This window comes from Psammomys obesus, unplaced genomic scaffold, assembly GCF_907164565.1.
Source record: "Psammomys obesus unplaced genomic scaffold, mPsaObe1.curated_primary_1811, whole genome shotgun sequence".
Lineage (NCBI taxonomy): Eukaryota > Metazoa > Chordata > Mammalia > Rodentia > Muridae > Psammomys > Psammomys obesus.
The window spans coordinates 3202552-3216516 of record NW_026596443.1 but is presented as its reverse complement, the minus strand read 5'-3'; the positions used below and the strand labels follow the sequence as shown (position 1 = coordinate 3216516).

The 13965-nt window shown below is 45.5% G+C and overlaps 1 protein-coding gene across 1 annotated transcript in view; it reads left to right on the top strand.

Moving 5' to 3' along the window:
• The window catches only part of Lgr6 (leucine rich repeat containing G protein-coupled receptor 6), a 118343-nt gene extending 111377 nt beyond the window's left edge, over nucleotides 1–6966 (top strand). Inside the window, exons 17-18 of the mRNA XM_055598190.1 lie at nucleotides 107–187; nucleotides 2536–6966. Of these exons, the coding sequence (XP_055454165.1) occupies nucleotides 107–187; nucleotides 2536–3791 (1337 nt within the window). The 3' untranslated portion in view covers nucleotides 3792–6966. The remainder of the gene's footprint in view (nucleotides 1–106; nucleotides 188–2535) is intronic.
• Nucleotides 6967–13965: the final 6999 nt, after the last annotated feature.

Sequence of the window (13965 nt, the reverse complement as noted above, 5' to 3'; positions counted from 1 at the left end):
GTGGCGAGAGATCAGCTTAAATAAGTATGAGTTAAGACAAAGGTGCGGCTTTAATGACAGACACCAAGCCCTGGGACTCTAGCCATTTTCTGTTTTTCCTTCTCAGATGACCTAGACCTGGAGGAGCTCCAGATGGAGATGGAGGACTCCAGGCCACACCCCAGTGTCCAGTGCAGCCCTGTCCCAGGTGAGATGGGTGGCTGGGAAACTGAAGAAGAATTACCTGAATAAGAAGCAGTTCAGCTTGTCTACAGTCATGTTCCAGATACTTTCTTTGCCCAATGCTCAACATGCTGGGTGGGGGGCCTCTTATAATCCTTGTGGAGGGAAGCTGGAGTTCTTTCCCTCAGGTGTTTACACAGGGGAAGCAGGGGCTGATTAGGGTCAAGAAACCTTTATAATTCAGCCAAAGCAGAGGTCATGCATCTAGGAAAAAGTTGCTCTCATGAAATGAGAAAGAACGCCTTGATGTCATCGCTGGGGTTGCTGTGGCTGCTTTCTGAGTATGCTCTCAAACACACACACCACAGACTCATACAGCCAGGTGGGGCTCTGAAAGATCGCCTTCTCCATCCCATGAAGAGTGAAAGTTTTCTTTATTAAAATCTTCCTGGGTGGAAAAACTCTGGTGTCTCTGGGTAATTCCTAAAGTGCTTTGTTAGATTCTGGGAAGCCTCCTCTAGAGTCTAACCTGGAGCCATGAGAGCCATGTTGTTGGAAAGGGGAGGGGCTCTTTTCCCTTGATGCCACATAACCTAAGTTTTTTGTTTGTTTGTTTTTGAAGTGTGAAGAGTCCCTTCCCTGTATATAAAATGCCAACAGAGCCAGACATAGTAGTTTGTGCCTTTAATCCCAGCACTTAGTAGGCAGAGGCAGATGGATCTCTGTGAGTGTGACACTAGCCTGGTTTATATGTTGAATTCCAGGACAGCTAGGGCTACCTATTGAAAACCTGTTTCAAAAACCGAAACAAAATAACAAAACACTAACAGGTCATGCCAAAAAACAAACAAACAAACAAACAAACAAACAAAAACCCACAATGCTGCTTGGGCTAAGAACTGTTCAGAATAAACACAAAATGACGAATAGTTAGCTGTTTCTATTTCATCCCACCTCTGTTTTCCAGGTTTCCATATTTCTTGGCTTAAACCTGTTGCCCAGAAAGCTTTCAGCCTTGACCTTTTTCAATACCAGCTCTTACCGTTAGTGGAAAAATAACGCCCCCTAGTGTCGATCAAGTCGGCACACAGAATATTTTGCTAGGAAACACATGCTTCAATAGCTAGCTCTACCTCAGGAATTTCAAGTCTGAAAATCAGCAATCAACAAGGATGAGTTAAAAAGAAAACATTCTGAAAAACAAGGTCCAACTTAAACTTGCTTTTAAAAGAGCTCACACAATTGGCCAAATAAATATGATAGGGCATTTATTATTATACAGCCATTGAAAATATGTTTTTTGAGGTTTGAGGAATTATGCAAAGCTCAACTTAAAGAGAATAAAATCTCAACTTATTTTAAATATGGACATTAAAACTTTGGAAAAATATGCCAAAATAATAAGTTCTGTTTTAGAGGTGAGGTCATAAACAGTTTAAAATTTTCCATGTTATATTTTCAAATTTCCAACAATTGCCATCTATTATTCCATAATCAGAAAAAATGTTTTAAAAATAGCTCCCACAGAAATCTCTTAAATTCCCAAGCTACCTAGCAATATACTGAAAAACAAGTCTGAAGCCAAAGGAAATGAAGAAATAATATGCCCAAAAGTTACAAGGCAACTTAAGAATAGGCACTGGGGAGAGAGAGATGGAAAAATGCCAGGATCTTACCCATCTAAGGTGGAGTCAAGCTGGAGAACTGCAGAAGTTCCAAGTATTTTTTTCTTTGTTTTTAGTTAGGGTCTCACTATAATCTCAGGCTGGCTTCAAACTCATCATCCCCCTGCCTCAGCTCCCTGAACGCTGGTGTGAACTACCACGCTTGGCAGAGTTTTCTATATTTTGACCATATGCTTTGTCTTCCAAAAACTGATTGCATGATGAACACGCAGTGTACTCAAAGCAAGGGAAACCAGCCTACATCGTGTTTGCTTGGGCAGCATCACCACCCAAAACAAACAAACAAACAAAACAAAAACCCAAACCAAACCAAAACAACAACAAACAAACAAACAAAAAACGGTTGACTCTGGCCAGCTCCATATTCTGCCTTTCCTCCAGCCGTAATTTTTCTTCACTCCTGTCTGCCAGCTTGTTCCTTCTATCTGTCCCAATCATGCTCCTTTGGAAAGACTGCTTTTCTTAGTATTTGCTCCGGTCTGGGTTTGCGTTCTATCACTCATATACTTCTGTGTATTTTATTTGCAGGTTCTTCGTAGTTTCTCCCCTAATTCCAGGAGTTTTCTGAGGGAGGCCAAGTCTGCATTTCTGAGACAGAGACTGTCTCCTGTCTGAGCATAGCGGCTGGCTCTGCCAGTGAGTTCTGGCAGCCCCGGCCCTGGCTTACACCTGCTCTTTTCTCTCACAGGCCCCTTCAAGCCCTGCGAGCACCTCTTTGAGAGCTGGGGCATCCGCCTTGCTGTGTGGGCCATCGTGCTGCTCTCGGTACTCTGTAACGGGCTGGTGCTGCTGACAGTCTTTGCCGGCGGACCGAGCCTGCTGTCCCCGGTCAAGCTTGTGGTGGGTGCGATCGCAGGCGCCAACGCCTTGACGGGCATTTCCTGCGCCCTCTTGGCCTCGGTGGACGCCTTGACCTTCGGCCAGTTCGCTGAGTACGGAGCCCGCTGGGAGACCGGGCCGGGCTGCCAGGTCACGGGCTTCCTGGCCGTGCTGGGGTCGGAGGCGTCGGTGCTGCTGCTCACACTGGCGGCGGCGCAGTGCAGCGTCTCCGTGACCTGCGTCCGGGCCTACGGGAAGGCGCCAGCGCCCGGCAGCGTCCGCGCAGGCGCACTGGGGTGCCTGGCGCTGGCCGGGCTGGCCGCCGCGCTGCCGCTGGCCTCGGTGGGGGAGTACGGCGCCTCCCCGCTCTGCCTGCCCTACGCCCCTCCCGAGGGCCGGCCCGCCGCCCTGGGCTTCGCAGTGGCCCTGGTGATGATGAATTCGCTCTGCTTCCTGGTGGTGGCCGGCGCCTACATCAAGCTCTACTGTGACCTGCCGCGGGGTGACTTTGAGGCCGTGTGGGACTGCGCCATGGTGCGGCACGTGGCTTGGCTCATCTTTGCTGATGGCCTCCTCTACTGCCCCGTGGCCTTCCTCAGCTTTGCCTCCATGCTGGGCCTCTTCCCTGTCACCCCTGAGGCTGTCAAGTCGGTCCTTCTGGTGGTGCTGCCTCTGCCCGCCTGCCTCAACCCACTGCTCTACCTGCTCTTCAACCCTCACTTCCGGGATGACCTTCGGAGGCTCTGGCCAAGCCCTCGGTCCACGGGGTCCCTGGCCTATGCTGCAGCCGGTGAGCTGGAGAAGAGCTCCTGCGACTCCACCCAAGCGCTGGTGGCTTTCTCTGATGTGGATCTTATTCTGGAAGCTTCTGAGGCTGGGCAGCCTCCTGGGCTGCAGACCTATGGCTTCCCTTCAGTGACCCTCATCTCCTGTCATCAGCCAGGGGCTACCAGGCTGGAGGGAAACCATTTTGTAGAGCCCGATGGAACCCAGTTTGGGAACCCGCAACCTCCCAAGAATGGAGAACTGCTGCTGAGGGCAGAGGGAGCCACGTTGGCAAGCCGTGGCTCTTCAGGAGGTGGAGCCTTCTTGCCCTCTGGCTCTCTCTTGGCCTCTCACTTGTAAATATCCCTCCCTGTTTGTCCTCTCCCCTCCCAATGATGGCTGCTTTTAAAAGAAATACAACTACAACTCCACACCAGGAGGGCCAACACTCCTGGCTCCATTGTTCTGTCTCCATGGCCAAAACCAATGAGTGCTTCCAAGGTGCTGTTTTGACCTGGCCGCCTTCAGCTTCACTTTCACCCTGGGTCTTCCCTGTGAAGTCCAAATGCGTAGAACAGAGACCTGGAAATCTGCTTAGGGGAAAGTAGGAAAGTAAAGAACAGGGCCAGGATTATTGAGTGCAAACTGAGCAGGCAGACCTCACAGAGAAAGGCCCGGAAGAGAACTACTGAAGACATTGGAGCATTTCCCCTGTGACTTGAGGATAGGCTATAAAATGTGTTCTGTGTCTCGTTAATCTTTACCTATGCCCATGCAAAAAGTACTTCCTGTTAAAATATGTTTTGGAAGACATGACATATTATGTCCCTTTCTAAGAGTCATGGGGTCATGTTAGTGTCTAAAAGGTACTGAGAATTAGGACCTTTTAACTTAATTACTGCAGCAGTTAAGCTTAATTACTTGACGATAGGTTTCTGTTTGCCTTTCATGGAATCCTTATAAATATTTCACAGAACATAGCATGGTTTTCTCCCAGGGGACTCATCTTTACACCGTGGAGTACTACCTTATGACGTCACAAGATGCCACTGTCCTTGAAAGCCCCTAAGAAGCCAATCTGGGGTGAAGTGCCAGAGGTGACTGGTGATTCCACCATCTAGGACAGCCTCTTCACATTCTGCTGTCTTCCCCTCTCCCCCACTTATCACCCAGGGCAGAGACCTGGTGCCTCTTCCACAAGGTAGGGCAGAAAGAAAGAGACCCTTGTGTGTGCTCCCAACCCACACCAACTACAAGCACTAATGAGATCTCTGCCCTCAGCAAGACAAGATTCTCAGGTCCTGGCAAGGAATACGCTGGGAAGCCTGTGGCTCTATGGGACCCCCTAACTTGTATGGTTTTACATTGTATGCCTACTGCCACAACCTTTCTTCTCATCCCAATCCTTTTTTTGGGAGTGGTGGACAATCCAAGAGAAGGGATATTTGTATGCGGTTATTGCATTTTAGGGATGCTGTAGCTATCTGGGACTCCTGGGTGCTCCCAACAGGCTCTTGATCCTTCTGCCTCTCCCCTCTTGACCGTTCTTACCTTTTGCTTCCCCAAGTGCCTCCCATCCCACTCCAAACACAAGAATTTAATCTCAGGAAGAGAAGGTAAGAAGTGGGGAGGAATTCAAGACTCAGTAATAGGTGATAATTGCCCTGGGAACTGAGTCTGGATCCCAAAGCCCAGTGGAGCATCATTCTCTGCCTGAATCCTGTTGTGGTCCCTGGCTGAGCCCTCTCTCCAAAAAGTCCATCTTTAAAACAAGCAGAAAAGGTCCTTCTCTAAGTTTAATAGTTACCTTTTCATAGCTCAGTTTCTCTGCTGTCTCCCAGGTGCCCAGTGAGAATTCTGGCACAGGCCAACAAGTAGGGTGAAGGATGAGTCAGAGGCCATGCATGGAGCTTGAAACATTTCTAAATCTCATGTGACTCACTGAGTAGCCAGCCCCTGGACTCTTGAAGACTCAGGAGAAAAGGCCGACTTTCTAATTTCTTAGGGTCCTGTCATGGGGTCAGTTTCAGAGTAGGCATTCACTAAATGGTGGCAAACCTATTTATCAACTCTTTCGGGGTACCTGATCTCTTTATTTCCCCAAGGCTGATTGAGAGCCTTTGGTGGGGAAAGATATTTTGTTGTTGTTTTCCCAAGAATTGAGAATCTGAGATTCCCCAGGGATGGCAAAATTGCCATTAGTTTGGAGAATTACCTAGATTTCCTGCTTTTCTGCCACCACCACTGTGGGATCATTGGTACTTTTGGAGTTAAGGAACCTGCCTTGAGGTAGTGTGGAGTGGCCATGTGTTGGTGGTCTAGGAATATAGAAATCGTTCCTTAAGGATGTCTTCTATGAAAGTGAGCCAGCCCTTTTGGGATGACACTGTTGTCATCTTATTGTCTGCTTCTAAAGGTCTGGGCATCAGCCAAAGCTGGACTTTCAAATTAAAGAGGAGGCAAGTGAAAAGAGAGTTGAAGTGTCTTCCATAAACTATTATTAAAAACATGTAGCCAGGAGTGGTGGTGCATACCTGTAATCCCAGCATGTGGGATGTAGAGGCAGGAAAATTTAGAGTTGGGGGTCGCCCTCAGCTTCATAATGAGTTTGAGGCTAGCCAAGTCTATATGAGACACTGTCTGAAAAACAAACAAACACCAAACAAACAAACCCTCCAAAAACTAGTTCGTGTACATTTGCTCCAAATAAGACTAGGTACTAAATTTCCTTTGTATTTCGTTTTGGTCTAAATTTCTAGCGAGTCCGCGTGTTATTCCTTTGGTTATCTTCTTTGTAATCAGTTAAAGACTGTGTGTCTTCTTCTAAGCAAATTTCCAGGTTTCTGTTCTACATATTTGGATGTGACAAGAAAGACCATCTGTCTCTGATCACAGGATGAAAAAGTGAACTGTTCAGAGCATATAAGTCCTCTGTTGTCATCATTAACAAAATCTTCCCAAATAGTGGCCACGGGAAAGAATGCATCCGGGGGCTAAGATGGTATGGTAGATATATCAGGACCTGGTATGTACTGGCCTGGGCTCTGTGTGCTGTGCCATGAGCTAGTGCCAACCACAGTCTCTTAAATCAGAGGAGAACTCATGGTAGACCATGGCTTGCTAAGCATCTCAGCAAAATGAAAAACCAAACACAAGTAGAGATAAAATTAGAAGACTATGAGTTAGCAAAGCCTCTTTCTGGGCCTTAACTTTCCTCTTTAGCCCCTCTCCTGCTCCTTTGGGTTTGCTCTTCCAGGAAAAGTAAAGGCTTAAAAGTAAGGAAGGAGAAGGAAGAACTGGCAACAGGCAGAAGGCAAGTGGGGCAAAGATGGGAGGAGGAGGAGGAACACCCATCTTCCTAGCACCAGTCCCTCTGACTACCTCTGCTTTGGGTTACCAAGTTCTCCTATGACCCACCATGTCTACATCCCTTCTGGGTTCCAGTCCCATGGCCCCCACCCCCCAAGCCATGTGAAATATAAAAATTCTCAAGATGTAAATATCCGGTTCTTCTGTATAATAAAGCACCAATGAAGTACCATGTGTGTTCTTCTGCTCCTTTCAGCTGCCCCTGGGGGAACCATGGGTGTGAGAGAGGTGGGATGGCTTTGAGGGAGGTGTGGTCAGAGGCTCAAGCTCGCTACCCTCCTTCTTCTCAGTTCTGTGGCATTCAGACCACAGCCAAGGAGGCTCTAGGTTGGAGGAAATCAAAACCAATTTTGGTCATCTGTGCTGAAGTGTCCCTTGTATGTGTGGGGTTGGGCAGAACAGAGTCTAAAGAGAGTCACGAACAGCTTAGGTTTTCAGTGTCTCAGACCTTGAAGGCTTGCCAGATGCAAGCCTACCGCTGAGGTTTCCACCAAAGCATCAGCTTGTTTTCTTTTCATTGGACAAATGTGCCCACCTACTTCTTTCTTCTTCCTACCCCAGAGCCTTGCTTAACAGTGTGATGACATTCCCAAGAAAAGCAGAGGCCCTTCCTGGGGAAGGGAAAGAGATAAAAGTGACAAAATCCAGCAATTATGGGAACAAGATGCCAGTTCTAACATGGTATCAGGGTCTTACTGTCTGTCTTGGTAAGTGTTCTGCCAACTTAACACAAACCAGACTTATCCCAGAAGAAGAACCTCAGTTGAGAAAATGCCTCCATCAGATTGCATATAGGCAAGTCTGTAGGGCATTTTCTTGCTTAATGATTGATGTGGGAGGACCCAGCCTCCTTGGGGGAGGGGGGTGCCAGCCCTGGGCAGGTGGTCCTGAGTTTTTGTTGTTGTTGTTTTCTTGTAATTTTAGTTTTTATTTCCTCAGAAGAGTGTATGACATGAGACCCATACCCAAGCTTGACAAATACATGGCTTTTTATGTATTTAACTATCCCTAGGCCTAGGCCTGGAAGCTTTTAGTCTCCATACAATATAATATTCTGCAAGCCTGGACTTTGAAGGCTTCAGCTTCCAGCTTCTGTCTGCTAATCAAGGCCTAGAATATTGTTGTTGTTGTTTTAATCATTTATTACAATTTATTCAATTTGTATCCCAGCTTTGTCTCTCTCCCTCCTCTCCTCCCAATACTACCCTCCTTCCCTCCTCTCCCCCTATGCCCTTCACCTAGTCCACTGACAGGAGAGGTGCTCCTCCCCTTCTATTTGACCCTAGCCTATCAAGTCTCATCAAGACTGGTTGCATTGTCTTCCTCCATGGCCTGGCAAGGCTGCACCCCCCCCCCCCCCAAGGGGAGGTGATCAGAGAGTCTGTCACTGAGTTCATGCCAGAGACAACCCCTGCTTCCCTTACTAGGAACCTCACGCGGATACTGAGTCTATGAGCTACATCTGAGCAGGGGTTTTAGGTCCTCTCTATGCATTGAACTTGGCTGAGGTATCAGTTTCTGCGGGGCTTCCAGGGCTCGGTTTTTGTTGTTGTTGTTCTGTTGGTCTCCTTTTAGAACTCCTGTCCCCTCCAGGTCTTTCTATCTCTCCCTTCTTTCAAAAAATTCCATGCACTCTGCCCAAAGTTTGGCTGAGTCTCAGCCTCTGCTTCGAAACCTCGAGCAGTAGAGTGTTTTCAGAGGCCATCTGTGGTGGGCTTCTGTCCTGTTCTCTGTCTTCTCCTGCTTCCAATGCCTATTACGTTTGTCCTTCTGAATGAGGATTGAGCATCTTCCCTCGAGTCTTCCTTGTTGTTTAGCTTCTTTAGGAGTGTAGATTTTAGTATGTTTATCCTATATTATATGGCTAATATCCATTTATGAGTGAGTATATACCATGTGTGTCTTTCTGCTTCTGGGTTACTTCACTCAAGATGATCTTTTCCAGTTCCATTCATTTGTCTGCAAATTTCATGATTTCCTTGTTTTTAATAGCTGAGTAGTATTCCATTGTATAAATGTACCACAATTTCTGTATCCATTTCTCTGTTGTTATTTCCAGATTCTGGCTATTATAAATAGAGTTGCTATTAACATGGTTGAGCAAATGTCCTTGTATAGTGGAGCATACTTTGGATATATGCCTAGGAATGGTATAGGTGGATTCTGAGGTAGCACTATTCCTAATTTTCTGAGAAAGCGCTAGGTTGATTTCCAAAGTGGTTGTACAAGTTTACATTCCCACCAGCAATGTAGAAAGGTTCCTCTTTCTCCACCATGTGTTTTTAATCTTAGCCATTCTGATAGGTGTAAGGTGAAATCTCAGGGTTGTTTTGATTTGCATCTCCCTGATGGCTAAGTGTTTCTCTGCCATTTGATATTCCCCTATTGAGAATTCTCTGTTTAGCTCTGTACCCCATTTTTTAATTGGATTACTTGGTTTGTTGGTGTTTAACTTCTTGAGTTCTTTATATATTCTGGATATTAGCCCTCTGTCAGATATAGGAAAAATGGCCATCATATCAAAAGCAGTCTACAGAGTCAATGCAATTCCCATCAAAATAACAACACAATTCTTTACAGAACTTGAAAGAACAATTCTCAATTTCGTATGGAAAAACAAAAACCCAGAACTGCTAAAGTAATACTGTACAATATCAGACCATCTGGAGGCATCTCCATCCCTGATCTCAAGCTGTACTACAGAGAAATAGTAAGAAAAACTGCCTGGTACTGGCATAGAAACAGAAAGGTGGATCAATGGAATTGAGTAGAAGACCCAGAAATAAACCCACACACCTACAGATACTTGATTTTTGACAAAGAAGCCAAAACAATACAATGGAAAAAAGCATCTTCAACAAATGGTGCTGGTCTAACTGGATGTCTACATGTAGAAAAAATGCAAATAGGTCCATATTTATCACCCTGCACAAAACTAAAGTCCAAGTGGATCAAAGACCTCAACATAAAACCAGACACACTAAGCCTGTTAGAAGAAAAAGTGGGGAAGAGCCTTGAACTCATTGGCACAGGAGACAACTTTCTGAGCAAAACACCAACAGCACAGGCTCTAAGATCAACAATCAATAAATGGGACCTCATGAAACTGAAAAACTTCTGTAAAGCAAAGGATACTGCTAGAACAAAACAACAGCCTGCAGATTAGGAAAGGCTCTTCAGCAACTCCTTATCTGACAGAGAGCTAATATCCAGAATATATAAAGAACTCAAGAAGGTCCTGATTTTCTTTTAAGAAAGCAGGCTGAGTGGGAAATGAGGAGTAAACTACTAAGCAGTGTTCCTCCATGGTCACTGCTTCAGTTTCTGGCTTCAGATTTCTGCCCTGCCTTCATGATGGATCATAAATTATAAACTGTAAGCTGGAATAAACCCTTCCTTCCTCGTTGGTTATGTTCAGAGTAGGTGTGTATTTTTAAAGCTTATTTTATTTTATTGGTTTTTCTTATATCTCTACCTCCCTTCTCTACTCCTTATCTCTTTCAACACCCCAACACCAGGTAGGAGAGAAAGAAGGTTAATGGGGAGATTGGGTATAGGTCTCTTTAGCTACTTCCTGCTGGTTATGGTCATTGGGTTCCTTGGGGCAAGTCCAAGCTTCCTTTCAGGGTATCTCCAACTTCTTCATCTGGTCAAACTGCAACAGCAGCAACCAGGAGCAGCAGGGAGGAGCAGCAGCCTTCTTCTTTCTTGGGGACTACTCTGTCTCTCTAGGCTCTGTCATTTATTCCCTCTCATAGTCCCCAGAACTAAACTATCTGAAGCTGGCAAAGATCACACCCCTCTCAGAGCCCACATGAGGCAAATAGTTTGCTGTTGTGAACAAGCTAAAGCAACTCATATCCCATACCTGGGATTAAAACAAAAACATGTTTATATAATACAACTGAGTTTTTAAAGACACCAAAACTTCCAGTGCTGGTCAGTGTTTTATCCTAGCAATAGAAAGCAAACTAAGACTTGGACCTAGTGTCAGAGGCCTTTCTCATCCTTCCCATTTACCTCTTCTTCCATCTCTACATTTATATTTTTCAACTTATTGTTTTAGCTGTTGCATACTCCCAATTCCCTTTAGAGAAGACAAATGATGTCTTCATGAAGGCCTGGCCTCTGTGCCTTTTGAATGGAATATTCCAAACTCCTCGTCCTTCTGGCTCAATTACAGGGGAGTCCATTTTCTTGGCCTTGTTAGACTTGGTTGAGAGGAAGAACATGGGGTTGATTCCAGTGAATATGTGTTCCTTGAGATGCAGGATCTGAAATGGTCATGGTGAAAAGCTGAGACCCGGCACTGAGAGAGGCCACTGGTAAAGGTGCAGCCTCAGTTAACATAGAAACCCCAGAATTGAAGGGGTGATGGAGAAAAGCTGAGACCTGGCACCATGAGGCAGAATCAGTCTTCGAAGAGAGCCTCTTGGTCTCATTCACTGTATACTCAGTTCTTTCTTATAGCATCAGAGAAATGCTTGGTAACTTTTTGTTGAGAGGGAGAGAACAAAAGTGAGTTAGGAGTATGTGGTGAATGGATGTAATACCAGCACTTGGGACACTCAAGGCAGGAGAATGAGGAGTTCAACCTAGGCTACATGAGACCATGTCTTAGAAACTTTTTTTTTTTAAAGAGTCAAATTGACATAACTAAGTACATCCTTAAAGACTGTTCCTCAATTTGGCCAGGAGATGCAAAGAATACAGAAGAGCAGAGAATTTTTGTCTGAACTAATCCATTTATAGTCTTATATCCTCCTTTCCCCCATTTGTTTGTTTCATATATATATATATATATATATATATATATATATATATATATATATAGGCACACATTACCACAGAGTTTATATAGAGGTCAGAGGACAGGTTGAGGGAGTCAGTTCTCTCCTTCCATCATACGGGTCCTGCAAATGAAATGCAGTTGTCAGGCTTGGCAGCACATGCCTTTAACCCACTGAGCCATGCTACCAGCTCCTATATTCTTATATTCTTATCTGAATTAGAGCTGCCTCTGAGAACTGTCATTCTGACTCTCCATTTTCCAGGTCTGTGTCATGACCTTTGGTATGTCCTTTGGGCTTATAAGATGGTGTGAGAGGCTGAAAAGATGGCTCAAAGGTTAAAAGCACTTGGTAGTCTTACTGATGACACATGGTTCCCAGCACAACCATGGCAACTCACAACCACCAGAGATTCAATACCTTCTTCTGGCCTATATGGTCATCAGGTACAGTTATATGGATAAAATAAATTTTAGAAGAAAACACTATGCACTGATTATTTAGAAGGTAGGGTTAAAGGTTTGAGTCTCTGGCCCTCCTCGCCTGGGTAGCATGACTGAAATGGTACCATTCTAGTTACTAATTGCTTTAGAGTAGATGTTTCCTGCCCGTGAAACCTGGAGTGAATTGAACCACATGCTATAAGAGCAGTGGTACACTTCAAGGAAGGAAGTGGTTATGGGGCAGGAATGTGATCTGGGCCTTATCATAGATATCTTTGGTCTCACTGACTGGCCAAAAGAAAGACTCACAACCAAGTCTTGCAGTAAGATCTGATCCAAGAGCTTTGGTGGAGTGATAAGAAGTACTGTCCCTGGAGCTGCTGGGCTGGCAGTCTGCACAGCTGCTGGTGTCTGTCTTGGCTCCTAGAGAACAGTGAGTCCTGACAGTATCATTGGAGCATCTGTCCTAGCCATGCCTAAAAACACTTCTGGACTTCGAAGGCAGTGGGCCAATGATTTTTGTTTGCATATGTGGGGATTTGTGGTACTTGCATGGAAAGAAGCCAGAAAAAGTCTCCTCTAACAATTCCCACCTATCACCTCCTATCCAAGCCCAGCAGAAGTGGACTCATTCGTCCTCTTAGCAACCTTAGGGTAGTAGAGGGCATCCATTAGTTTTGGTGGTCAAGGAAGATTGTCAGCATGGTCAGGATAGGCTGTTTTAGTTAGGGTTGCTATTGCTATGATGAAACACCATGACCAAAAGTAAGATGGAGAGTAAGTTGATTTGTCTTAAACTTCAACATTGTAGTCCATTGTTGAAGTCAGGATAGGAACTCAAAACAGAGCACTGGAGGCAGTGCGGCTTACTGGCTTGCTCAGCCTGCTTTCTTATAGAATCTATGACCACCAGCCTAGGGTGGCACCATGTGCAATGATGAGCTGAACCCTCCCACATCAATTACTAATTAAGAAGATGCTCAGCAGCCTTGCCTGCAGCCTGCTCTTATGGAAGCATTTTCTCAATTGAGGCTCCCTCATCTCTGATGACCATAGCTTTTGTCAAGTTGACATAAAACTAGCCAGGACAGCTATCATATGCACATGGGGCTAGGTGGGAAACCCTAGGGAGTAATTTAAGGCAAGAGGATGTGGAAGCAGGGATCAGGGGAGAATGGAAAGAGCAGATGAGGTCAGAGAACCGCTGGGCACTGCCCTGTTTGGAGTTTGCAGTTAGTGTCAGAACTGCACAACTCCTGAATATCAGGGTCACGACAAAGTGCAGGGAGAATCCACTGTCCTTAGGTTTTACTTAACCTCTTTCAGTTGCATTATCAGCAAAATGAGAATGATAGCACTGAAATGCTGCAGGTTATTGGAAAGATCAAAGATAGTTAATGTAAAGAGCTAGTACCTGACAGTGACTGTCAGTCTAATAGAAATCTGGAGATGAAAAACTCAACCTCTACGGGTTTTTGGTGGAAGTCTGAGGGAAGTTGGAGAGGAGCTCCTTGTGCAAATTAAATAATTTCAGGGTCTTGGGTAAGGAAGGCAGGCAACAATGGGGAAGGGACAGTCTGGTGGGATGTGGTGTCAGAGAAATATGAGCAACAAAAACAAGGACTTAAAAGGTAAAGCCCTAGAGTCGGGTGGAAGGGATGAAAGACACTAGATAGACTGTCATCTCTGATATAAACTTGTTAGAGGGATGGCCACTTCCCAGAGGGACATGGCCGGAGGCAGGAATGACACTTGCCAAGTTACAAAGTGGAATGTGTTGTTTCTGCATCCAATGCTCTGCCTCTCCTGGGGGAGCAGGTTCTAAGACCACACCCCCACCTGGTCCTTCCCTCCTTTAGGCTACCCCAACCTAAACAAGACAACCTGGGGAGGACAGGCAGCACACGCTGATGGAAAAACATACACTTGGCT